The 27,323-nt window shown below is 32.2% G+C and overlaps 3 protein-coding genes across 3 annotated transcripts; 2 read left to right on the forward strand and 1 right to left on the reverse strand.

Annotated features, from left to right (window-relative positions):
* Positions 1-3,930: 3,930 nt before the first annotated feature.
* LOC106763907 (hydroxyacylglutathione hydrolase cytoplasmic) lies at positions 3,931-7,680 on the reverse strand. Its single transcript, XM_014648081.2, has 7 exons — positions 7,520-7,680; positions 7,320-7,442; positions 7,076-7,237; positions 6,131-6,209; positions 5,810-5,923; positions 4,696-4,872; positions 3,931-4,265 (listed from the first exon to the last, which is right to left on the reverse strand). The coding sequence occupies exons 1-7, from the start codon at positions 7,564-7,566 to the stop codon at positions 4,191-4,193; spliced, it is 777 nt and encodes a 258-aa protein (XP_014503567.1). The 5' UTR covers positions 7,567-7,680; the 3' UTR covers positions 3,931-4,190.
* A 7,498-nt stretch (positions 7,681-15,178) lies between these two features.
* Positions 15,179-16,998, forward strand: LOC106763823 (60S ribosomal protein L10). The gene is made up of 4 exons (XM_014647979.2): positions 15,179-15,324; positions 15,857-16,358; positions 16,483-16,564; positions 16,760-16,998. The coding sequence occupies exons 1-4, from the start codon at positions 15,315-15,317 to the stop codon at positions 16,829-16,831; spliced, it is 666 nt and encodes a 221-aa protein (XP_014503465.1). The 5' UTR covers positions 15,179-15,314; the 3' UTR covers positions 16,832-16,998.
* A 5,178-nt stretch (positions 16,999-22,176) lies between these two features.
* LOC106763073 (probable inactive receptor kinase At5g58300) lies at positions 22,177-26,355 on the forward strand. Its single transcript, XM_014647244.2, has 3 exons — positions 22,177-22,468; positions 23,634-25,029; positions 25,491-26,355. Exons 2-3 carry the CDS (start codon positions 23,718-23,720, stop codon positions 26,111-26,113), a joined length of 1,935 nt encoding a protein of 644 aa, XP_014502730.1. The 5' UTR covers positions 22,177-22,468; positions 23,634-23,717; the 3' UTR covers positions 26,114-26,355.
* The last annotated feature ends 968 nt before the right edge of the window (positions 26,356-27,323 follow it).

The following is a 27,323-nucleotide window of genomic DNA, read 5'->3' on the forward strand; positions in this document are numbered from 1 at the left end:
AGGGTGTGGTAAACGATTACCACTGCAAAGTTATGGTGCTGCATAAGTTCTTCTGTTCATTCATACATTTTTGTCCTGCATTCATAACTTATTTTTCTATAAACAGAATTATTTTGTATGTAACACAATCCCTCATTCCTTCATCAAACATTTCAATCCAAACTTTATTCGTTACCAATACAAACAAAATCTCAGTTTCAATTTACAATATCATATGAAATTGAAAATGTAAGTAACAACATTATATTGAGNCAAATTTGCNTATTTANCACATTCAAACTTATAAAACCAAATTACAACTAATATGTTCATGTTACAAATGACTTAAGCAACCTATTTTGTCCAAAAGCTAAACAAAGTTACACAAACTAATACAATGTTCACTCATTTTTCTTTCCAAGTAATCCAACGTAAGGAGTCCTAAGCGATATACTCTTGTAACGCCTTCGTGACCCCTTCCTGACATATGTCTTCGTTGTAGGAGGATCTGTGGGCATTCCTCCAGGGGAGATGCCTCCAGGGGAGATGCCTCCAGGGGAGATGCCTCCAGGGGAGATGCCTCCAAGGGAGATGCCTGCAGGGGAGATGGACGGTGCTTCATGTCCCACATTGTGTTCAGCATCCTGTGGTCTGATTCGTCTAGCTTTTTCATATGCCACCCTTCCTCCAACACAAAAACCCTCCTTTTAAGCTCTGCCACGAGACATTCTTGTTGGTGTAAGCTTTCCATAAAAACGCTCTTTGCATTCTCTCTTCAGTTGCTTCTTTGTTGATGCCTTGTCATGTTTCATTTTTCGTCTCGGTTCATCCTTCATTTCATTGTTATCCTTCATTGGTACAAATTGAACATCAACATCATCAACAACCTGCAATTCAACAATTCAAATCATTCTACGAAAAATGTAAGAAAATATCACTGTATAAGAGCAAAACTGTAAAAATCAACCACATACCACATCACTTTCCAATGCTCCCGTGACCACCTTGTCTCCAAGAATTATATTCATCCAATGCAAGATTCTTGGATGTTTTTCTATTCGACCTTTAGAAGGAATGAAATTTTCACAAAACCAAACCTAAACAAAATTTACCAAGGTAGTCAATAACACAATCCAATCCACATCACAAATTTTAATTACGAAATTCAAAATCAATAAACATAACTTACTTGCAACATGTAAATGCATCCATCAACATAAACATTAGTCTTTGCATTTCCTTTCTTCAAAGCATCTGAAGCTTACCCTGCAAAATTCAAAAAACCACACATNCAAAACCCAAAATGCAAAAAAACAAACAACAACACAAAATCAAAACCATCAACTCCAAAACCAACCTACGACTTACCCTGGTCGAAGAAGACGCCATTCCGCAAAACGAAGACCGCAAACGAAGCAAATGATGAAACACCCACAACCTTTACGAAGCCCAACGCCAACAACAACGAACAACCCGCAAAACGAAGGCTAAACCGGAGCCAATACAAGCAAACCCACACAACCCTAGTGCCAATGCAGAGAATGGAAGAGATCTTTGAGTTTGATGAAAGAGGGAAGAAGAGAAAGGATTCGAATAACATGAATTTTGAGAGGGGCAATGTTGGAATACATAAAAACATGTTTCTGTCTCATTAATGACGTCAATTTTTTCATTTTTTTTTAAAAAGCATTGCATCCAATGACCAGCTGACACGTCAGTGTGTCAAAAGTGTGTCAAAATTAAGTGTGTCAAAATATCGGAATCCTAAATTTAATTTAGTAGTTTTAAATGTTGAAAAACTTTGTTCAAGGATTAAATAGTTATTATACCTGTTTGAATTGGTTGCGTTTTTTAAACTTTTGACAGGTTTGGGGTAAAACAAAAATGTAAACAGGTTATTTAAAAAGAGAAATTCCAACATCTATAATGATAATGGCAAAAATGTTATAATATATACTACTTCCACAACGTTTATAGCAAAGACCATCGTCATATATGCTTGTCAAACCAAAATTAGTTGAATTTCAAATCAAAACATTACAACAACGACTAAGTAGAGGATAGTCCTGATAGTTTAATTTCAAATTTTAATTATTTTGATGTAATTTATTTGTATAACAATAGATAATAGCATCATCGTGGTTTACAACAATCACACCAATGGCTTATCCATCATTATTTGAGTTAAATTATTCATGACAGTATAATTAACAACGTTTGGTTAACAAGAGTAAAATTTTATACTAAAAATATTTTTTTTAACATTGTGATGTGTTTTTTCTACTGCTGTGTTTTTATCTATAAAATGTGTTAACTATTCTTTTTCTGTCAATCTAATAAAAATATTCTTTTTCTATCAATCTAATAAGAAAAGGTAATAATATTTAAGTTATATAATCTTGGATTCCTATAATAGTTAAGACTTTTAATAACATTAAAAAACATGTTAATAACATATTTATATTAGTCATTAATAAAACTATTTCCAAAAGTTATGTTGCTCAATGATGATTACTAACATTGGTCCAAATTCAGTATAGCCATTTGAGATTGTAATGAAGTAACAATTACTAACTTCTCAACCAAACATAGAACAAAATTATCAATATACACATTACTGTACGTATTTTAACTTTGTAATGTATCAAAGGATTAGTAACATCTCTGTTGCTTAAAAAAAAAAAAAAAAAAAAAAAAAAAAAAAAAAAAAAACTATTTATGCTTTAATTTAATTCATTCCAAACATGTTCATGCCAACCTTTCGTCTTTGTTTAGGAAGTGAAAAAGGGAAGGAATAAAAAATAAAGACAAATAGAGTAATTTCACTTGAATTAATTAATTCGAAATATATTTGCGATTAATGGAATCCATTCTAAATCGGCTAATCTGGAAATAAATAACGTTTGAGTTTTGAATTGACCAATTAGGAATATATTTCTGAATCTGAATTAAATTTCAGATTATCCAATCTGAAATCAAGTTCAACTTTTCTCGTTTTATTATCTATTTTACTATATATTTAAGAAGGATAAAATGGATATAATACATTTAGTGGGAGTGCAGGAAGAAAAACTGGAAATGCAGAAAGAAATGGCCTGCATCGCGCTGTTATTTTCTTTATCTTTACAAATTTTTTGGAGATTTTCGAGAGATAAAATCAAATGTATCATCTAATCTAAGAAGTGGTTCGAGTAAATTTTACTTAAAAGTGAAATAAATACTTAAATTTGTTGTTTGATTGGTTTTTGTTTTTATTTTATTTTATTTTTGGGTTTAATAGTGTTTTAAATTTTTTAAAAAGTTTAATTAAAAATATTTTTTATTAAATTGATATTAACACAATGTTATGATAAAGTTTTTAATTTTACAGTACCAAGTATTATTATTATTATTATCACAATAGTTATTTTTAATTTAATTTCTTTATTTAAAATTAATTCAATTTAATCCCTCAGTTTTAAAACAATTTAATTTTGTTTTCTCTAATTTAAAACCAAATTAATAATTAAGCTTTATTATTATTTTTTTATTATTAATTTGATCTTAGAAAGGACAAAATTAAATTGTTTTAAAAATAAAGAAACTAAATTAAATTAAAATTTTAAATAAAAAAACTAAATTAAAAAACCAGAAGTGTCATGTCCCAATAACACAAACACGGCATTATCTTTATCATAATCAAGATCATGTCCTCATACACAACCGTTTATATTTTATTTTTAAATTTAAAAATTTAAAAAGAAATTCAATTTCACCAATTGACATGTGATATGTAAAAAAAAAAAAACAATATTATAATCAACTTAACAAAAATGATTAAATTAAACTTTTTAAAAGATTAAAAAACTAAATTGAACCCAAAAATAATAAAAGAACTACAATAAACTAAACTAAATCACTAATTAAGCCTTAAATAAAATAAAATGCCATTATTGCAAACAAACAGAAAAGGAAAGGAGAAGAAAATTGATTTCAAGTTCACAAGTAAATGACATAAACTAAATAGACCATTTTAGTATTTGGATTAACCAACATAATATGCATATAGGCGACAGTGCTAATCAGAATCCGTGCCCCTAGCTTGACAAGCCTTTGATTCTCATTTCAGTTTCAAGCAAATCAAACAGTTACAGTATCTACATAAAGGCCTTATTCATATGCTAAAACAGAACAGGAAATTGAAGTATGAACAAATGAGAATGCTAGTTTCATTAGCCTCTCCAGTTGTCTTTCCGCTTCCTTATCTCTCCTAATGCTTCAACAGGTGACTTACAGCCCACCCTCTCCTGAAAATTCAGTTTAAGAAAAGCTTCAGGTTCAACTTTTGTAAGTCCCTGTATTTTTTACCCAAAGAAAAAAAAAAAATAATACCATGACACACTTTTACATTCATTTGACATAGAACACAAGGGTAAAATGGTCCAAAAAGAATAAAGTTTTGTAGTTTTTCAAAAAAGAAGAAAGTAAAAAGTAAGTAAAGATAATATAAAAAATGAATCTAAAAAATTTAGGTGTGTCAAAGAATTATTTTAAAAAAAAAAAAAACCTGCACAAATAACAGCTTTTCTAACTATGTTAGAATTTCGGTTTGATTGTGAAAAGCACCAATAAACTCCTGAAACTTTTTCTGATTCTATATTTCATTCTACCCTATAATCAACAGGAAATACTATGTTTTGGTTCCCACTTTGAAGAGAGGGTGGAGAGGTGTCAAACCTGGATCTCAGGTAGATCAACCCTCATAAAGGGATTGGTCTCCAACTCATCGTCAATGGTTGAGGGAATTGTTGCTTGACCAGCTTGTCTCTGATTCTGAGCCCAGGTTAATTTCTGTTGTGTCCTCGAATTGTCTGGCTCAAGTGTCAGAGCAAATTGCAAGTTCTTCACTGAATACTGGAGAAAAAAACTTCACACTCTTACTACTGATTATAAGTGGAAACGGCATATAAGAAATAGGCCACTAAGAATTTAGGCTTTTATATGCCAAAAGAAAAACAATCTATAATTCCCCCCTCCTCACCTTATGCCTCGAAGTTGCATTTTTTAGTGTAAGTCATAAGTTTTGCAAGATAAACAGTGCACGACCAATTCCAAACAAACGAGTTCTTATGAACAGTCACTAGGATTATCTAAAGCAATTCACTCATTCCAAATCATAACTTTACATCTGAGTAGCTGAATATTATACATTTAAAAACCAATTATATTTTATTTTTCAGAAAAGAACATAGAATTGTGTTCTAAAGAATGAAGGATGTATTCATTTACTTGGTCAAGGGTTACTATGGCAGAATGCTAACTCCTAACCAAAATATGATTTATCAATCTAGACATTTCGATCGACAAACACAGACTCTAGCATAACAAAAGGTTAGGAAACAGTATTCATGAATACCTAATGACCTAATTTTAGCACAAAAGTTTTACAATAATTGAGTATCAATTCGTTTGAACCTCTTACTCCATTATATTCATATCAGGTTGACTACTATATGCCGCAAAAATTGGTGTACATTTCCCATAATACACAGTTTTTACATAACATTAACGTGTGTGAACTGGACCAAGAAGATTAGTCTGGATTATTTAATACTTTTTAAATGTTTGCATCATCCCCCAACCCCCTTTCTCCACTAACCAAATTAGAAGTATTTACCATATAAAATCATGAGTGAACTGACTGTTTAAGAAGTCTTCTGGATCAATTCCATTCCTCATTTAAATTATAAGAAGATCGATCATTATTGACACTACCTATATAGATAAACAAAATTGACACTCCCCATAATATTTTTTTTTCAGTATAGATGGTGACTTCAGTATGATTTACCTCATGGCCACAGTATACTCGAGTTGTCTTTGGTAATGAACCTAGTGTTACATTGAGAGACTGATACATCTGTTCAGCAGTTCCCTCAAAAAATTTCCCACAACTAGCAATAAACTGTAAACCAGAAACGCAAATGTAGAGATTTGAAAGAAGAGCCTCTTCAAAATTCATATACATAAAAGTTTTAAAAGAGAGAACCAAATAAAAGTCACATACCTTGTCTTCAAGCACTTGCGACGGCTTTAAGAACAAGTTTATTACATGTTTTCCAAAATAACTAAGTTTTTTTCTGATATGGAAAAGACTGATCAGTTATCTTACCAATGTATCTCCAGTAAAAACAGCCGGATGCTCGTCCTCTTTGCCAGTAACATAGTAACTTATGTGGCCTTTTGTGTGACTGAGCAAATTACAAATATAGCCTAGGTTAACAAGAGAGGTAAATATGACTAGAAAAAGGGAGAATCATTACTACAGCAAACATCAAGAAATACCAAAAGAATGACAAATATCAACAACTGATAATGCAGCAATAAAAAATTAACAAAAAAATAAAATAAGAAGGCCAATGAGGTATGGCAATGCCTTCTTGGTATATTTTCACCCAATTTGGCACATCATTTGTTCAATCATCAGATAAGCAGAATTATAGCCCTCTAACAGGGGATGGGAATAATTGGCAAAAGTTCAGCACGCATTACAAAACTGATTCTTCTATGCAGACTTTTCTGGCTAGAACATTACAAAAAGTTATAGCTGTGGGTGTGAAAGACTAGAGTATTCATCCTGAACAGCTAACAATTATTGGTATTCAAACACTATACTTGGTACTAACAACTAATAAACAAGTTCATGACTTGTTAAAACCTGTTTCGGTTCAAGTTAGAACGTTTTGGATGGAAACTCTATGAGTGTGCTTTTGAGACTTTCTCCAAAAATAAACTTCAAATTTCCGGTATGAAAGATCTCCAAAGCACTTCTAAGTTGTGTTCAAACAGACTAATTTCATTTCACTTGAAAAGGTTAAAATTGGAATCTGGTTAAATGAAATAAGAGAACACTTTCAAAAGTTAGATTGTACATAAACTATTTTAAATTTGTTTGAGAATCTTAAATCATTTCACCTGTTTATTTTATTTTCTGATAAACTCATTCAAACATGACCCAACAGTTACAATTCCAACCCACACTTTATAGTGTAGTGCACAGATGGAAAAACTTGAAAAGTTGAGTTAGCAATACATAACATAACACAGCATGGCATACCAAGGTGTATGAAGGGCCAATATAGTGACATCAGCTCCAAGGGAGACCTTATCACCGTTTTCAACCTTGTCGGTGCAACCCTTCACGTTATCGATGGAACCACCATAGACCTTGATTCCAGGCACCAGTTGTTTTATCTTCTCGTTTCCACCAGCATGATCCCTGTCACACAATAATAAACATTAAAACAAAACATCATAGGGAACATGTCAGAAAAAGATAAAAACATCTCAGTACACCATACCAGTGATGGTGGGTGGTGAGGACGAGTTTGAGAGTGACACCATGCGAGTTGGCAGCTTCGAGAATCTTCTCCGGCTCGACTGGGTCCACCGCCGCGGCTTCCTTCGTGGTCTCATCGACGATCCTGCGCCACTCAGATTGGTTCAGCAAAATCTAAGAGAGAAGAGAAATGAATGGATGAATGTTAGATTAGATTCACACAGATAAGAATAATTGTCTTCGAGACATGGTATGTGTTGGATTTTCATCTTTCCCTTTCCGATTCGACTCAAACACTCTTCACAAATTCGACTCCTTTCGAGTATCTAGCGGTGACGGATTTATAAATGGACTCAAATTTTCATTTCCATAATGTTTATATATATATATATATATATACTTTATCATAAAATGAATGGAATTCAATTTTATTGCTTTGGACTCTTGTCAGAACGATTGTTTTTAAGATATCACATGAACCTTCTTGAATTCCTTGCTAAAACGTATTTATTTATTTTCTTAAAATAAGATTTATGTTTAATATCCAAACATTGTAACGATGAAAAATGTTTCCAAAAATGTTTTACAAAAACTATATAATAGTTTTAAAAAATAATACTTGATCAATTTTTTTAGGAGTGATCGTACAGGTGGTCCATCAAAAATAAATCAACTTGTTTCTCAGACAAAAACTGTCACTAATGATAATCAATCCTGCACAAGTTGTATCTGGACGGGCTGGTTTGTTACTTTTTTATTTTAATTTTTTAAATATTTTTTAATTTTAAAAAATAATATTTATTTTTTAATATTTTATTTTTAAAATTTGTTTATATAAATATATAAATAAATATTAAAAATATAATTAACCATATAAAATATCTTTTAAATTTTAATTAGTTAGTGAATATTTTTAATTAAATAAATTAAAATAATTATTACATTTATATATTTCATTATAACTAATAATTAGAACTTTGTAATTAATGATTTAAATTAACATATTATTATATATTTACATTTTTTAAGAAATATAATATAAAAAATTAATCTTTTTAAATTATTTTTTATTTTAATGAAGCTTGAAGATTGATAAAAATTAGAAGTCAATGTGCAAATCTAACTTAGATAAGAAGTCTTAGTGTGTAACTTGGAGTTATTTAATCTATTAAAGTGGTGTTTAATAGGTTAAATAGCTTTTGTATATAATTATGTAAATAACATATATTAAATCGACTCAATAACAATCAATCAACTTATTTCACTTAAGTAAGTCAAATCAATCGATTGATAATTACTTTCAATTGGTTTAATATGTCAGTTGATATACTTATAGTTTTTCTTTTTTGAAAGATGAAAATAGATTTCAAAAAACATGAAATCAATTATAAAAACTAGAAAAAGTCATTCTCTTAAAGGAAGATTGTGTTGTTATTGTTCGTGATTAATCCTATAGGTGTTGGAGTTATGATTGCTCCTAGTTAACGAGGTGTTCAAAAGGTTCTTGCTTAACTAAGGAGAGTTAATCTTGAGATTTGATCCTTTTAGTATATTTGCATGTGTTTATGTGTTGTTCCTGGTGTCAGTCCAAGTCTCCAAGAGGGATTCTTATTGTACATTTGTTGTTTTGTGTATGATTCAAAGAACTTGTATTATGTGTTTTTCTTTTTTAAGAATTCAAGGTAAGGATACTGTAATTGCTTGATTTAGTGAAAGGTCAAGCTCATGTTGTCTTGACTAACTAGATGTAGCTCTGATGGAGTGAACTCGTATAAAAATTTCATGTGTGACTCAAGGAACTTGTACTGTGTGTTTTTCCTTTTCAAGAATTCAATTGTAAGGATATTGTAATTTCTTGAGTTAGTGAAAGGTTAACCTGAGGATGTCTTGACTAACTAAATGTAGTTCCATTGGAGTGAATTAGTATAAAAATTTCATGTGCATTGGCTTAGTTTTTATACTTTGTTGTTTTAAGTTGTTTTTTTATCAAGAAAACTAATTTGTTTGATCTTTAATAATAATCTTTGTATGATTGCATACTAGATTTATAAATCAGTACATTTGTGATTGATCTTGGTTACCAAATTAATCAAATTTTGGAATTTGGTTGTTAAGTGGTATTTCTGTAAAATCTACTGTTAGAATTTTAATTTGTTGATTTCACAATTTAATCAGTTAAAATGCATGGTCCAGAAATGGTACGTTGTTAAATCTCATGGTCAATCTGATTTAAGAAGAATTTTTACATATTTCAAAATAAACAATTTATTTTTAAAGAAAAAAAATAGTCAATTCAAACACCTCCCTATTGACTTCAAATTGTGATTACAGCTTTTGTGTGCCTTCAAAATCCTTTTTAATTCCAAATTTCTTAACAATGTTTCTTTGAGTAAGAGTATCATTTGTATTTGAGGTTTAGATAATACCATATGAAACAATCTTGAGGTGAAATATGTAACAATATTCTTCTTATTATGCTTTTGTTCAATGGTTAAATCATAAACCAAAAGCTTATGCAAGTAGTTCTATTGCTCTGAGATTTGAATTGCCTGGTGTATTTTAAACGATTGATGAAATCGGGCTTTCGTTAGTGATTTACTTTGCTCACCATATAGGTTATGATGAATTGATTACCATTTAAAACTTTAAAGTCAACTTACTAAATTTGCAACTTATGGCCTTAGTGTTAATAACCAAGCAACTCCAAAACCAAGTCAACACCTAAAGTTAAAAGCAAGTACATAAATATTTTCAAGGTATGATTTGAATCTTTATTTTTAGTTCTTTAACAAATCCTTCAACTCCTAAAGCATTTCCATTCCCTACAAACACTTCAAAATCAGGAATGGGTTACATTGGAAGCTTTCCACATATGCATTTTTCCTTTTCTATATCTCATGGTTAAAATCTTGAATTTTGTAGGATGTAACAACAAAGATGGAGACAAAGTTGGGACCTAGTCTCACTTTAGCCCTTAATCAAGTTGTATTTCTACCATCGTAAAATGTTGTAAGTAAAGTTAATATAAGTCAAAGTTCCACTCAAAGCATGATGTAGTTTGAAGTTGTGTGTCATCTCCATCTCCAAATGATATAAAAGGATCAAGTGAAGAAAACATGATAGATTAATCATGTGTCTTTTTTTTTTGGAAATTTAGATATAGAATCAAAGCTATCAATTTGCATTGTAACTACAAACAAATGTACCATACAATTTGGAACTTACCAATGAAATTATAAGTTATGGTTAATTTTCTTTTGTTTTTTTGTAGTGTTATAATTTTTTATGTTTTTTTATTAAATTGCGAAACTAATTAAGAAAGTGTAAATGTTGGGGGATTATAAATTATATAAAAGTTGAATTACAAAGGTTAAAAACAATATAATATAATGTGAATGATCGCAATTCAAACTGTCACTATTTACATTAAATTTGTTTTTTGTTAAAAAAATTATGACGAAAAAAGCAATACATTATGCATTGCAAAATATGGCATTTTGTGTGGCGGTCCACTTGAAACCATGACATTATGCTTTATGGTGATGCAAATTATGGTGATTTTTGAACCCGCCATTAACGTAAATAACGACGGTTAAAACCATTACAATATACAAAATAACCTCCTTAACTTACATGATTTTTTGCACTGACATATTCAAGCTCACTAAATGAATGAATGATATGGATATAAGCATATTGATTGTTATGGTTGATAGGCAAGGAAGGGTAATCAAATTGGTAGTAGTTGGATGATGCAAACATACACAAACTTTATTTGGTGGTTAAGTGGGTTATTCTAAAATGATGTCACTAAACAATTTGAAGCAAATAAATAAGTTTTTGATAATTTGATTAAGATATAGACATTATTTAAGGAAATTTTTATAGGATTAACATGCATATTATATACATAAACTTGGTGTTTTTACTTGTAGACAAAACCATTCATAACTAAGTAAAGGGTTTCAAAATTATAATTAACCAAAGAAATTGAGGAATGTCAATCTTACAACCAAACATATGGTTGGGGAGATCCGTGAAGTTTATAGAACCATGACTAATCAAAGTTTAAGGGTTGAACTCAATGACAAGGTTGAAGAAAGCCTAGTGGAGTAGCCATTTATTATGACACTTGATGCATTCATATAGTACTTACCCTTCTTAATATATCCCATATAATGACACCACTTCACATAAGCAACTAAAAGGAAAACTCATATGATGAATGTTCTAGTGGTCCAATTTAACAAATTTACATTTGTCTTAAACAAAGTTATAGATCCATTAAGTACCCAAAATATGTTGACTAAAAAATTGTCACGTGGGACTCAAATACAATGTGAAATTGCTGAAAGAGAGATGTTGACAATTGAAAAACATAAATCATGAATGAATAAGTCTACATATTGGTGCAAACTCAAGGGCCTAATATTGGGAATTTGACATATGTGACATGTTAGGATTATGTTGACCCTATGTACATTTATTTTCATTTTCTTTTATTCATGTTAAGGCTATCCAAGCATTTCCATGGGCTATACATATTGGTCCACCAATTCAAATTTCATTGTCTACCAAAAAATAGGAAACTCTAGCAATTGTACTTAATGATTATATAAAAATGAATTTGTTAATACTTTCGGTTTGCGATCTTTTACTTTTAGTTTTCGAGCTTCTCGTACCTGAGTATTTACCAATATATAGTTCTTTTTTTGAAATAGCAGACGACACCCATTTCACATCAACAAACCGAGCTCCTCGATCTCCTCACCAAGCTATCAACATACTCTACCGAGCTCTTTACATGTTCTACTAAGCTATTTGAGTTATTCATTTGCTCGCTAAATTCCTCTTTGACCTTCATCTTCCAATCCAGAAATTCGAGCATGTTTGCCATAACTTTCCAATTTCTTTACTCAATGATCTTAGCTTAGGCTCCACCAAGCTCTCTACACTATCCTTTGAGCTCTCTACATGCTCCTCTAAATTATGCAAGCAGTCCAAGCATCTCCTCAGACTATTCAGTTATTAGGTCGGCCTATCCACGTTGCTCAATTGTTCTGTTGATTTTAGTGCACTAATCGGTTGTCTTGCCGAGTTCCTCGCACTACTCGGTAATTTTGCCGAGTTCACCACTCTACTCGGTTGTCTTGCCAAGTTCTTCATATGCTCCACCTCATTGTCTGGTCTATCCGCATATCTTAGCAACCTTTCCAACCTATTCGATTATTTGGCATTAAGGTCTTTCCAACCTATTCGGTTGTCTGTCCTTAAGATTTTTCTACTAGTCTAAAGACATAACAAATCAACCATGATCATCAACAACATGTTATAATATTTTTTGCTCACTTTAATTTTTGTTTAATTTTAACTTCAATTTAGGTTTTCAAAACTTAAAGCGTTGCATTATGTTATTTTACAAAATTACATTAAAGATATAAGTAATCTTTATTTGTGAATGCTTGACTTGTAATAAGAGAGACCATTAACCCTGTAAGAACAATGATACATACTAAAACATTTCTTAACATTGATTCTACTTTCATTTTTAATATAAAGATTAAATATGTTTTTAGTCCTTCAACTATCAAGGTTTTTGGGTTTAGTCCCTCTTCAAAAGTTTCCTTCATTTTCACCCTTTTCTTTAATGAAACTGTAATTTTTAGTCCTTGATGATCAATGGCATTAATTTTTTCTGACGTGGCTAACAATTCTAATTTTGTTTCTGACTAGAATTAAAATTAAAAAGAAAACATATGGTCAAAACTGAAATCCTTCTTCGTTCATGGGTTCATCTTCTAAGAGCACTTTTTTTCTTTTTCACCTTCAATCAGTCATGGCCAACACCTATCGTCTTGATTTTGCGGGGCAAGAACTGAGCGAGGAGTTGTGTCCTTAGGTTTAGGGTTTGGTGTATTCACTATAAACAAAGTCTCGATCATCTCCTCGTTCAACTAATCCCACACCATTTCACGATCAGAGCTTGCCCTCACTTTGTCCCAATGCAAAGGCTTCAACATAGGTTTAGATGACTACAAAGGTCTCCTTGAAATTCTGGGAACTAACAAGTGGCAACTCCACCGGAGAAACTATTGTATTTGGGGTTTGCAACACAAAAGGTCTGGAAGGAGGCGTCAGTGCAGGCGACCTCGAAACTTGTTGACCCACCAATGTCACGGGAGAAGGCACTACCATCTCCCACTACTTACAGAGACTGTTTACTGCCCCCACACATCACCACGAAGCTTTCCAGTGTGCTATCCCAGAATTTCTCCAGGCTAAGCACGCTTAACCATGGAGTTCTTATGGGTTAGGCTACCGAAAAACAAATGCATTTTGGTGATATAAGTAGCCAAATCAATTCCTTTAAGTTATCCTTCAACCGTATGGTCCTATACCTATACAGTCTCTGGATCCCTCTCATTCCGGTGTATGTTCGATTCGTCCATGTGCCCCTTCCACTGGAAGCCTGCCAGGAGCCGCTCCTTGTCCGTGCCTCTAACACCGGCGATCACTCCCCGCCCTCGTCAGTGCCCGGGTGTCACAAAGAATGGTGTGCTACGGTTTGTTCAGGCGACTTGGGTTGTGATCTTCTCTGGCTTATGCTCACAGGAGGAGAGAAACTAATGTAATGAGAGCGATTCGGGGAAGCAGAAGAGGAAGAATAGTAAGATGAACTAGTAGACTCACTATTGCTATGACCAACTAAATTTTCTTCGACAATGGTAGAGAAAACTCGCCGAGAACTTGATAAAGTTTCGATGGCCATGGCTGGTTGAAGGTGGAAAAGAAAAGAGTGCCCCATCCATGAACGAAGAAGAAAAAGGATTCTAGTTTTAACCCTACAATTTGATGTTTTTTCTTTTGATTTTAATTATAGTCAGAAATAAAATTAGAATCGTTAGCCACGTCCGAAAAAAAATGTCTTCGTTGATCATAGAGGACTAAAACTTACAGTTTCATTGAGGAGAATGATGAAAATGAAGCAAACTTTGGAAGAGGGACTAAATGCAAAAACGCTTATAATTGAAGGACTAAAAACATATTTAACCCTTAATAGGCAATGGTAGAGAAAACTCGCTGAGAACTCGATCAGGTTCCAGTGGCCATGGCTGGTTAAAGGTGGAAAAGAAAAGAGTGCCCCATCCATGAACGAAGAAGAAAAAGGATTCCAATTTTGACTCTACAATTTAATTTTTTTTCTTTTAATTTTAATTATAGTCAGAAATAAAATTAGAATCGTTAACCACGTCAGAAAAAAATTAACGTCGTTGATCATAAAAGACTAAAAATTACAATTTCATTAAAGAGGAAAATAAAAATAAAATAAAATTTGAAAGAGGGACTAAATCGAAAAATACTTATAATTAAAAAATTAAAAACATATTTAACTCCTTTGATTTTTTTTTTAAATATATCAATTAAATTTTCGTAAGCTGTCGAATAAATCAAATCACGGTAAACTTTTCATCATTTTTTCCTTACTTCAACCAATTGAACTATTTTCATTTTATTTCTCTTTATTTCTTTTCTTTTCCACTCCTTTATTTCCATTGCTTAATTCAAAAGTAGGTTAAAAAAATAAAAAAATACATGAATTTTACTTTTTCAAAAGAATAAAAAAACACAATTATTGCACCGATTCAAATTAACTAATCTCAACTACTTAAGTCAAATTAAGTGAATGTAAAAGAAAACAAAAATTTCCTATCCTGTTTAACACTCACTTTTTTTAGTTTTAGACTTCCTAAATCTGGAATGCTTCATCTTTTAAATTTAGTAAATAAAATAAAATGCTTTCTTTCATTAAAAAATAATAAAATGTTTTTGCGTTAAAAGAAAAGAATTTATCAGTTTACAAAACCCGATAGAACAATTTGGACCGAAAAGAAAGCCCAACTCATAAACAGGCAAAAGCCCTACGGAACTGCTCTATATAAACAACTTTTTTTCTAGGGTTTGGGATTGCGTAGATAGCCTCAGCCATAACGCGTGTGGAGCAGAGAGAGACGCAGCCATGGGGAGAAGTAAGTTCTATCCTCCTTATCCTCTTCGCTGAGTTTTGATTGTTTGGTTCATTTCCTTATCTATTGTTGTCTGGAGGTATTTTTTTTTTTTGAATGTATGTGCTTCCGATTCTCGCGAACTATTTCCTCTATTATTTAAGTTTATCTCGATTTCGGAAAATGAGTTCCTAGGTACGATTTATTTTCGTGTTGATGTGATTATTGTTGATGTAAAGCTAGATGACTGTTTTAATGATTTTACATTATTCATTGAAAAACTGTTTTTGTGTTGTGCTTGATGGTATGCTCAAATTTATCTATTTGATATTCATCATGAATATATGTTATTCTGTTCAAAATTACAATCTCATTATTGAGTGAGCTTGTCCAAATTCTGCCATATTCTTGGTTGTCAGTTTTCTAGTATTAATATTGAATACCATTTATGCTTTACTATTTGGAATTACAATTAAAATATATTGTTTTGAAATGAACCGCTCCATATTTTATGTGTGATTGATGTGATTGTAATTACAAATGGTGTTTGATTTAGGACCTGCTAGGTGTTATAGGCAAATTAAAAACAAGCCATACCCCAAGTCCCGTTTCTGTCGTGGTGTTCCGGATCCCAAGATCAGAATTTATGATGTTGGCATGAAGAAGAAAGGTGTGGATGAGTTTCCTTTCTGTGTCCATCTGGTAAGTTGGGAGAAGGAAAATGTGTCGAGTGAGGCATTGGAAGCTGCCCGCATTGCTTGCAACAAGTACATGGCAAAGTTTGCTGGAAAGGATGCTTTCCACTTGAGGGTCCGAGTGCATCCATTCCATGTTCTTAGGATCAACAAGATGCTTTCATGTGCTGGAGCTGATAGGCTCCAAACTGGAATGAGAGGTGCTTTTGGAAAGCCACAGGGTACTTGTGCTAGAGTGGCTATCGGGCAGGTCCTCCTTTCTGTCCGCTGCAAGGACAGCAACAGCCACCATGCACAGGAGGCTCTTCGCCGTGCCAAGTTCAAATTCCCTGGTCGTCAAAAGATTATTGTTAGCAGGAAATGGTATACATTTACACTTTTGGCAGATTAGTGAATAATTTTCTGCATAAATTTTCTGTTTTATTACACAGCCATATTTTTATTCTGTGTTTAATTTTGGTTATTATTGTTTGAAATTCTTGCTCAGGGGCTTCACCAAGTTTAGCCGTTCTGATTATATCAAGTTCAAGTCAGAAAACAGAATTGTGCCAGATGGTGTTAATGCAAAGGTAATGTGAACGAATTATGTAGCGCAATTGATTCTTGTTATACAGATTCTGTCATATGCATGTGTACAACATTTAACCGTGGAGTGCACAAAATCTCGTTTCCGAATGAAATATTTTCGTTGTGTAATAGATACTTTAATTGTTTTAATTGTACTCATTTATGCTCATATCAATTTCTTTTTTGTGGTCTTGTAGCTTCTTGGATGCCATGGACCATTGGCCAACCGCCAACCTGGAAGAGCTTTTCTGAACAGTGCTACTGCTTAAGTCTGTGTCTGTTACATTAAGTGTTAGAGATTGAATTATAGTAGTTTTGCAAGATTTAATCGGTTATTTTGTCAGTACACTCCATTAAACTAAGTTGAGTTCATTTTGTTTTTGCAGAACCTCTTGTATTGGTTATTTTAATTTTAATGCTATATTTTGTTATGATATTTTACGTCTCCTTTTTGTTTGTTAGTTTTCGAATTTTCGTCAGCTTCACCGATGGTACCTGTTATTATTTTATTAACGAGATTTATTGATAGCACTGATAGTGTATCAAACTTTAACGTGAATGATACCTGGTGCCTACTTGGCCATAAATTTGATGGCCTTTTCTTGGGAGCTATGTGATGTGTAAGCTGTGTATATACATATACGAAGTTTGAAGAACTGCGTAACCTTTTTTGAATTTCGAAAATTATGACACTGTGTTCCTTGCCATGAAAGTAACAGCGAAGTGCAGAAATCTGTAGTGTTGATTCCTCTCTAAATTACGTCTTTTTCATCAACTGATGAAAATTATCATTCGTTGTATGGCAATGCCATGGATGGATCCTTTACCTCGTTGATCATTGTCTGTCCTGTTAAGATAAACTCAAATTTTAGAAATTTATTATTTTATTAATTTTGAGGTTAGTAATATTTGGTTTGGTTTTGATTGAGATAAAATAGATATAGATGATTTTGATTTTAAGTAAGTTGATAGGTTTAAGGTTGTATTTGTACCTTTAAGGTTTAATGAAAATAATTCAAAATAAATTAAAAATAAAATTATTTGTGTGGTTACGTTATTTTTTTAACATAAACTATCGGGGCAATCTGGGTAGATCATTAAGGTCAATTTGATGCGAGGGAAGATTGGGCATTTGAAAACACAGAAAAGAGCTGAATATGCATACGGAGATATTCTCAAAAACCAATCGTGGTATCTTAAATCTTACAATTTCTTTTCTCCTAATCCTTGAAATTACAAAGTATTTTTATTTTTTTATCAATTAGAATTAGAGTCTCATGCATAAAATACTTTCTCAAGCATGAATCCGCAATCAATTGTGATGTCTTGTTTTTGTTATCCATCTAAAGAAAAAACTCTAATTTCATTTACGTCAAGATTCTTTACTGGATTTTAGTCAAGATTTTTACTGGTTTGAGTCAAAATAAAATATCATAACAGTCGTACATAATTAGCTTTACCTACATTGAGTAGCATGAAATAGAATGGACTAGAAAGTGCACCTTTTGTATTGCTTCTTCAATTCTTTTTATGACAACGTTTCTTGAATTTTACGGCTTAGAGTGACTAAGTCAAAACGTGAACGATTCAATAGTCATAGGTCTTGGTTAAATAATGGACATGAACCACTTTTCTTCATATCTCCAGAACAACAATTACCACTATCTTCTAATAAAACCACCCCTTTCTCATTTCTCTTGAAAATGCTTCCACTATCTCATACAACATGCTCTAGTTTCTACACCATTCACCAACACTCTCTTTCACTCATTTCGATGAAAAAAACACGCAGTGAGAATAAAGGAGCAACATATAGTCTTTATGAGTTTATAATGAACAAGATCAAAATGGAGAAACACCGATGTTTGTTAGAATTTCATTAGTTGTTCCATTTAGGTCATACGAAAATTAAGAAGAAAAGGTAAAATGTACTACCATTCTTCCCTTCATGGTCCTATTGTTCATATTGATACATTATATAGCGCTTAGCGACAGACTTTTTAACTATTTTTTGCCATACTTTTTATTTACTGTTAATTAATGACTAATGGCTATATCTTATAAAATAATTAAAGAGTTAGAATAAGGAGTTATCATGTTGAATATAAGGTTGAGTTAAAAAATAATTTCTTGACTGAGTTTTAATTTATATTGAATTAGATTAGTTCAAGACAAAATATTGAAACAATAGTAGTGCTCTGAGAAAAAAAATATTAAGTCAATAAAACATAGTTTTGTTGCATGTAATTGGACGTTTAGATTTTCTTATATATTTCCAAGCGCAGAATTACTGAAATGGCGTTTAAGTATGATTTTGTACTTAAAAGAATTTATTAATAAAAAAAATGTAAATAATTGTATTAGCTTTCAATTAAGACTCTACAAAAGTTAATAAATTTTATAATAGAATCTCTCTTTCGAATGCTCAAGCGAGAAAAAAAACCATATCATTTTTTTTCTCATATAAGAAGAATGTTGTTACTCGAATACTAGTTTATATGTTGGAGCAAGGGAGAGATTTATAGTTGATTTTCTCTCCATGAAAAGAAGATTGAAGTGAGGATGCTTTGCTCAAGTGATACCTCTTTCGTTTCAAAAGCTTACGTTTGGTTAAATACTTGTTTTGAGGTAATACTGATATATGTATATTTATTTAAAATTTAGGATTTAGATTTTGTAGTATAAAATGTAAATTTAATGAATGATGATTGACTTAGACTATAAATGGCATTTATAAATATATTTTTGTTTGGTTTGTGTTTTTGTTAAGTTGGATATTAGAGTTCACAAAATGATATATTATGACTAATAAGTAAGGATGACAAAATGGGTCAATTCAGTCTATTTAAGTTCGATCCACCAGCTCGATCAAAATAATAGGTTGGGTCGGACTGACCCATCAATTGAAAATGGGTTAAATTTATAACCTGATCTGTCAAGTTGTAGGTTTGTCTGATCAAATTGATTAAAATTCTCAGATTGAAAATGTTGTTCCATTCCAGTCCATCTTTTTCGGTCGGACTGATGAGTTGGTCTATTGATCTCTATTTTTTTGTCATCTCTACTATTAAGATTTAAACCGTGAGAAATTGAAAAAGTTATTGCATTAAACTTTGTTGAGGACATGAAATAAGTTACCTTAACTACATTTAACTACACTAAAGTGTGTGTGATTTGCATAAAGAATGAAATCATAGACGTCGGTTTATCACAAATTCAACGTCTGATGGGTGATGTTAAACAGCGTCTTTGCACTAGTGTTACCTTGCTAACAAGGACACGTATATGTAATGATATATCACCCGCATGTATTTGCTATCGGGTAATGATCATTAATAAATTTTATTTGAGTATTTCTTTTAAAATTTGAAGTGATCAAAATAAAATTATCAATGAAATAAATATTAATTATGGAATAACATTTAGAATTGATTTTTTATATATTTTTTATGAGACACAAGAAAACACTAGAAAGAAAAGTGATTTAAATAATGTTTTAAAATTTTTTCCAAGTAGTGTTTAATATTACTTTGCAGAAATTAAATGGTTTGCATTAGTAGTTAAACACTTAGGTATAAAGAAATCATTAAATGAAAAACTTGTTTAAATAAAAAGGTAGAAAAACATACTTTGATTTTATACTAGTTTACTCTAACTAAGTTACGTCTAGTTTCCCTAAAATCTTTTTAAGAGGTTCTACTAAAACGAGTTTAACCATTTCTGATTTACAAACTAACCAAACTAACCAAACTAACCAAACTAGTTAGACAAATTTCACTTCTCTTGATATCAACACTATACCAACTGTCTATAATGTTTAACTCTACTAAGTTAAATTTTACAAGTATTTAAATTCACTTTTGAATATAAGATAACAAAGTGTTTTTGAAATCTTACAAGACAAAATATTACTCTCGTAGAGAGGATATAAAAGTAATAAAAAAAAAACTTTTGAAAACTTGTAAATGATCTTATCAAAGATAAGTCTTAAAAGAAATATATTTGAGAGAATTAATAAGTGTACGATAATCTTGATAGCAAAAGTTTGATTTCTCCTCTTCATCAATCCTCATTATTTAGACTTCTTCTGAGAAAAATTCGTTACTTAGAGCTTTTGACTTTCTTCTAGGTTTATAACTTTTATGGTAGAGTCAAAAGCTATGTTGCATCTTGGTAAAGTAATTGTGCTTTGTACGGATGAGATAGACAAAAAACATGTATTAAACATTCTTTGAATATCCTCATGACATGAGTACTATCATTTAACCTTTGTCTGATTTGAATAACTTTTTGAAGCGTTTAAGATATCTAGCTTTTAGCGAGATCATATGTATCCTAGATGGTCTAACTCTTTATTAGACACTTTCATGATTAGACGTTTTATGAACTCTATAGCATTTAACACTTATTAGACATACATTAGATGTTCTCTTTAATAGACTCTCTTGTATTTTTTAGACACATTAAAAAATAAAATTTAGTATTTCTAACAAATATTCTAGATGATTAAACACGGTTGACGTTATGTTAAACTTCAAAATAAGGTTTGCTTCCATTTAAACATATGAAATTGAAATTATTTTATAAAGGATAATTTTTTAAAATTTATGTTTTGATATAATTAGTTTAAATTTACTTTTTAAAAAGACCAAGTTTATTTACATTATTATTTTATTTAAGAAATTTGATTTGAATTTGATTTTGAACATTACCTTCTATCTGAATTTAAATTTTAAAGATTTGTTTTTAATTTTATTCAAAATTTTAAAAAGTAACACAATTAATCATAGGTATTGGTAAGTTTTTGTATATCCGTAGTTATTTTTTTCACATATACCTAACAGAAAATACCCGCATCCCGTCCGACCGTTGTCATCCTACTTAATGAATTAGTTATAATAATTTATATTAATATGCTACGTATTGAAAAAAAAAACCCTGCTGATAACAGAAACAACAATGCAGACTAATATCATTTACTTTTAGGTTTCCTTTTTCAAATATCTTAATTCTATAATTTTAATCCCTCAATCAATTTTTACTTTAAAAAATTACGAAAATTTTGTTATTTATTTTAAAGGCAGAAGGAAAGTTCCGGAAGTGTTTCTCTTCTGCAACAGCTAGTTATAGCTTTTATGCGTAATTCCGTCTCATCAATTTCCAATATATGTATACCCATTACCATTAATTATCTATTTCTAAATTTTTTAGAATACTACTCTATAATGATTCAAATTTTATTTTATTTGTGTAGTAAATATTGAATATTTTGAAATATTAAACACACACAGGTATGGTAGAAATAAATTTTGTGTATGGGTTGAGTGGGTCTTGTGGTTTTAAGAATTAAATTGCACTGTTCATATTGATGGTAAAAACAAGACGTATAGTTGTTGTGTGAGTTGTTTAATTAGTGAATAATATAGGGTCCATTCCCAAAGACATGCCAACTAATTTAATTTATGACTTGCTGCTTCATTTCAAACGTTAGAGTTGAAGTCATGCCAAGCCATGTTCTTTTTTCCTCTTACGTTGAGCTAATTTCAACTGCAAAAAGTGGACATTAATGTGATTGTTAGTGAGAAAAAAGAGTTTGTAATTTGGTGTAGGTTAGCTCCCTCATTATTGCTGCCAGAGTAGATTTGTAGTTAAGTAGGAAAATGATCACCAATTCCTAATTGCTTTGATTCAATCTCTATTTATTTCATGCTTTCATGCCATATGTTGCGTGCACAAAAACTATAGTTTTGCTCTGTTGCACGCCATTCATTAGATCTTCATTACAGATTTTGAATTTCATTGCTATTCTCCTCTTTTTGTTGAACTGGATTAAATATTTCCTTCTCATTTTTGTGAAGTGGTAATGCTGCAATTCTTGGTATCTTCACACTGAATTTCATACACAGGTATTTTCTCTTGGTTACTCTAAACTCCAAATGTGAACACTTGCTTGATTAAGGATTGGAAAATAGGGCATTTCTGATGAACATGGTCCATTTGTCGGTGGTTGCCTCTGCTGCTCATCATAATTATTTTTGAACCTGATCCCTTGCTTTTAGCATCTTCTTCACAAATCTGCATAACATTTTTTTGTGTGTACTATGCTTGCAATGATCTATTTTTCTCTGAAAATCTGGTTTTTAATTAAGTTGAATGGAGTCAAGTGATTCATGTATGTAGCCAATGAGAGTTATTCTAGTATGATCTGCTGATTCTGTCACTTCCTTCTCTCCTACCTGTTTTGTTTGTTTAATATTTCTGGCATTGTTCGTAAGGTGAATGATGTTATGTTTGTATGACTTCACTGGAGGAATAAGCAAGTTGTATTAGTTAACAATTTGGTGGTATGCTTGTTTTGAGTGTGAGGTTTTTTACCCATCTGCATCCCTTTTGAATGTCCTTTGTCACAGTAAATGTTTCAATCTAGCTCCAACGAAAAAAAAAGTAGTTTTTCAGTATTTAAAGGTGAAGTTTTAGAGTATGCAATCACCAGGTTCGGTGGCAAAAACTAGAAATCAACACTCATGATTCACAACATCATTTTAAATTAGGAGATTTCAGCCTACTTATAGTGACAATGCCTTTTCTTTATGAAGTACAAAAGTGAGTCAAACTTCAGCTTTTTCTTTTTTGATTTCTTTTTCTCTTGGATTCTCAATCACAATCCTCCTTTTTCCCTCTTGCTTCTTGCTTGTTTTTTGGTAAAGGAATACTTTTTTTGGTAAAGGAATCTTCTTACTTGTTTTATTATGACTGATTTATTTGAAAAAAATGTACCAACAGAAGACACTCACTTTAAAATTCAAGTTGTCTAAGAACGGAATTGCTGAACTTATTCGACTTGATTTCTAGTCAATTTCTAAGTCCACTCTGTAAGCTAATAGTCTAAACTACCATTTCATGTCTAAGTTCTGCATTACTTTCCAAGTGGCACATCATTGTGTTTAGACTAGACTCTTTCTTACTCAAGTAACTCAATATCACTGAACAGAAAAGTAGTTCATTATGACTTTCAACATTTTTATCCTTCTCAGCCATATGATCAGCTAACACTTTACCATAATTTTCCAGAGCTGAACCAAGCAAGGATGAAGAACAGCTAAGATCAGGACTAGGAACTATCACTTGCCTCCACTCCACACCAAACAAGAACCAATGAAGTTCCAATTCCGTGCTGTTTCATTTGTTATGCTAAGCTTCATAGTGTCTCTGTTTGGCCTGATTGTAGCTGACTTGAACTCCGACAGACAAGCTCTGCTTGAGTTCTTCTCAAATGTTCCACACTCCCCAAGGTTAAATTGGAGTGAGTCCACTCCAATTTGTACTTCTTGGGCTGGTGTGACTTGCAACCAAAATGAAACTAGTGTCATTAGCATCCATCTTCCAGGGGCAGGTTTCCAGGGCTTCATTCCAGAGAATAGCCTGGGTAAACTAGATTCTCTTAAAATTCTGAGCCTTCATTCCAATGGCCTCAGAGGAAACCTTCCGTCTGACATTCTCTCTATTCCTTCACTCCAATATGTAAACCTGCAGCAAAATAACTTCTCAGGTCTAATCCCTTCTTCCCTCTCCCCTAAACTCATAGCATTAGACATTTCCTCTAATAATTTCTCTGGAAGTATCCCACCTATCTTTCAGAATCTCAGTAGACTAACCTGGTTGTATCTCCAAAACAATTCCCTCTCTGGGGCTATTCCTGACTTCAACTTTACAAGTCTCAAGTATTTGAATTTGAGCTATAACAACTTGAATGGCTCAATTCCAAAGTCCATCAACAAGTATCCGTACACTTCTTTTGCTGGGAACTCTCACTTGTGTGGACCACCTCTCAATAACTGCTCTGCAGTCTCCACTCCATCTTCATTTTCTTCCTCCATTTCTCCTTCTCCTGTTCATCAACCACTCTCTCCAGAAGCAGCTCCCCAAAATAGAAGTGCTACCACTTCAAAGAGTTACTTTGGCCTAGCTTCTATACTTGCTCTGGCAATTGGGGGCTGTGCATTCCTCTCTCTCCTGGTTTTGGTGATGTTTGTATGCTGTTTAAAGAACAAAAGTCAAAGCAGTGGCATACTTACAGGAAAGGCACCGCGTTCTGGAAAGACTGAGGTTTCAAAGAGTTTCGGAAGTGGGGTGCAAGAGGTTGAAAAAAACAGGTTGTTTTTCTTTGAAGGTTGCTCTTACAGCTTTGACCTTGAAGATTTGTTAAAGGCTTCAGCTGAAGTTCTTGGAAAGGGGAGCTATGGAACAACATATAGGGCTGTTTTGGAGGATGGAACAGCAGTGGTAGTTAAAAGGTTGAGGGAAGTTCTAGTTGGAAAGAAGGAGTTTGAGCAGCAGATGGAGGTTGTAGGAAGAATTGGTCGGCACCCCAATGTTCTGCCCCTTCGAGCCTTTTACTTCTCCAAAGATGAGAAACTTCTAGTATATGACTACATGCCTGGAGGCAGCTTGTTTTCCTTGTTGCATGGTATGTTTTATTTACATTTATTATCGATACATTGTCTCTTTCTGTTGCCAAATCCATACACCAATCTCTTTTATTGATAATGGACAAAGTAAGTTTTTCTTTATTCACCACTCTGCATCTGCATTATATTTATCTAGCTACTTGGTGTGAGTAACCAAAAGGCAAAAGCTGAAGTCAATATTTATGCTAGTTATTAAAGGAGAGTTTCATAGCTAGATTGATGTCATGGAAAAAGTAGCCCATTTTCCTATTTCTATCATCATTGAAGATTGTTTAGCAGTAGTTTTAGGGATTAGGCAAGATAATGGACAAAAGATGGTGTCTTTTGTTCACCATTCAACAGCTGCAGTATGTTACTTCTGTAGCAATAAGTAATTCATCATGCAACTAGCTGACACATAGTGAACTATAACAAAGCTACATCTTTTCCTAATTCTTCTATCCTTCCTAAACAACAACAGGGAACAGAGGAATGGGAAGAGCTCCATTAGACTGGGATTCAAGAATGAAGATTGCACTTGGAGTTGCAAAGGGGATTGCTTCCATTCACACCGACCACATGGATTCAAAATTTACTCATGGCAACATCAAGTCCTCTAATGTGCTCATAACCCAAGAACATGATGGCTGCATCACTGATGTAGGACTCACTCCTATGATGACCTCCCAATCAACCATGTCAAAAGCCAATGGCTACCGTGCTCCCGAAGTAACCGAGTACAGGAGAATCACTCAGAAGTCTGATATTTATAGCTTTGGAGTGCTCCTTCTTGAAATGCTCACTGGCAAGGCTCCAATAGGATATCCTGGCTATGAGGACATGGTTGACCTTCCAAGATGGGTGAGGTCTGTGGTTAGAGAGGAATGGACTGCTGAAGTTTTTGATGAGGAGCTGCTTAGAGGGCAGTATTTTGAAGAGGAAATGGTGCAGATGCTTCAGATTGCACTGGCATGTGTGGCTAAGGTGGCAGATAATAGGCCAACAATGGATGAAACTGTTAGGAACATAGAGGAAATTAGGCTTCCTGAATTGAATAACCATAACACATCATCTGAGTCTGACTCTAATCTACAAACTCCATAATTATTTTGTATGCGTATGCTTGCCCTGCCATGGATTTCTTATTTTCTGTACCACACAAGGAATAACCTTGTTGTGTCTCTAGAGTATTCAAGTTATGATAACCGTATTGTATCATGGTATGTTCAGATGACTTAGTAGTTTCTTATTCCAGAAATGCAGTGAGAAACGTTGTATCAAGTTAGTGAAACTGAAGAAGTAAAAGTTTTCCAACCTTGCATTTTAGTATCACTCATTTGTGTATCTTGCATGATCTTCATTGTCACATTATTCCACATAGGAAAGATTGGAAATCTAAGAATTCCCATATCAGGGTATGTGTCAAATGCACAAAGTTTACACCTACAGTTGAATTCGGACAGAATGTTTTGCGCAAAAAATTTCTTGTAAAATAGATATAGGATAAACCCAAAGAAATGGGGGATCTTATTTACACAGTTAAGACCAAGATTGGGTACTCAATTGATCAAGGAGCACACTCTTCAACATAAGTTTTACTAAATTCACAAAATTGTTAAGTTTCACTTATTATTAAACATTTTTTTCCTGGTTTTTTGGTTTGTAATAAATTTTAATCAGTAAAAATTGTTTTACGTTTTCTTGTTTGTGCTACTAGAAATGGAATCTTTTTCCCTTTAGCTATACAAAAAGTTTTTATTAAAAAATATTCACTGCAACCTCATGTACTTTTTTTTTTTTTTTTATGAAAGTTAAATATTGAAATATATAAGATTTTACAATTTCTGTAAAACTACATGTCAAATACCTGGGTTATTGATATGATGACCCTACAAAAACAAATCCAACATTCAAATTCCATGTTCATGACTTATGTGGCAGCATTGGAACAGTCTTTATGTTGGAGTTAAAACCTCTTATGTCTCTATCGTACAACCAAGTGAGTTGCAAATAAGTGTAACACCTAAAAACCGAAAGATCTGGCTGTTTTGCATGATAATAATGGATGATGGTAAGTAATTAAGGAAGGTTGACGAAGGTCATCTAGCAAAGGTGTTATAGCAGTAGATATTAGAACACGGAAAGTATGAAATGGTTGTTGCAGCCCTTAACATTTATTTGTTGTAAAATTTGATCTAAGAATTGTGTTTCATTCCTACACACGTTAAAACTTAGTCAGAACAAGATTGTTAGACCGTAAATTTTACCCATAATTCATTTTTTAATCCTATTTCACTCTTAAAGCAAGTTTCTT

The sequence above is a fragment of the Vigna radiata genome, chromosome 6 (assembly GCF_000741045.1).
Source record: "Vigna radiata var. radiata cultivar VC1973A chromosome 6, Vradiata_ver6, whole genome shotgun sequence".
NCBI lineage: Eukaryota > Viridiplantae > Streptophyta > Magnoliopsida > Fabales > Fabaceae > Vigna > Vigna radiata.

Coding starts and splice junctions, on each gene's coding strand:
- LOC106763907 (XM_014648081.2), bottom strand. CDS start 7,566: ATGAAAATCCAACACATACCATGTCTCGAAGACAATTATTCTTATCT. Junction 4,873..5,809: donor GAGTATACTGTGGCCATGAG/GTAAATCATACT, acceptor TTTTTTCTCCAG/TATTCAGTGAAGAACTTGCA. Junction 4,266..4,695: donor TTGATCTACCTGAGATCCAG/GTTTGACACCTC, acceptor CTGAATTTTCAG/GAGAGGGTGGGCTGTAAGTC.
- LOC106763823 (XM_014647979.2), top strand. Junction 16,359..16,482: donor ATTATTGTTAGCAGGAAATG/GTATACATTTAC, acceptor ATTCTTGCTCAG/GGGCTTCACCAAGTTTAGCC. Junction 16,565..16,759: donor CAGATGGTGTTAATGCAAAG/GTAATGTGAACG, acceptor GTGGTCTTGTAG/CTTCTTGGATGCCATGGACC.
- LOC106763073 (XM_014647244.2), top strand. CDS start 23,718: ATGAAGTTCCAATTCCGTGCTGTTTCATTTGTTATGCTAAGCTTCATA. Junction 25,030..25,490: donor CTTGTTTTCCTTGTTGCATG/GTATGTTTTATT, acceptor AAACAACAACAG/GGAACAGAGGAATGGGAAGA.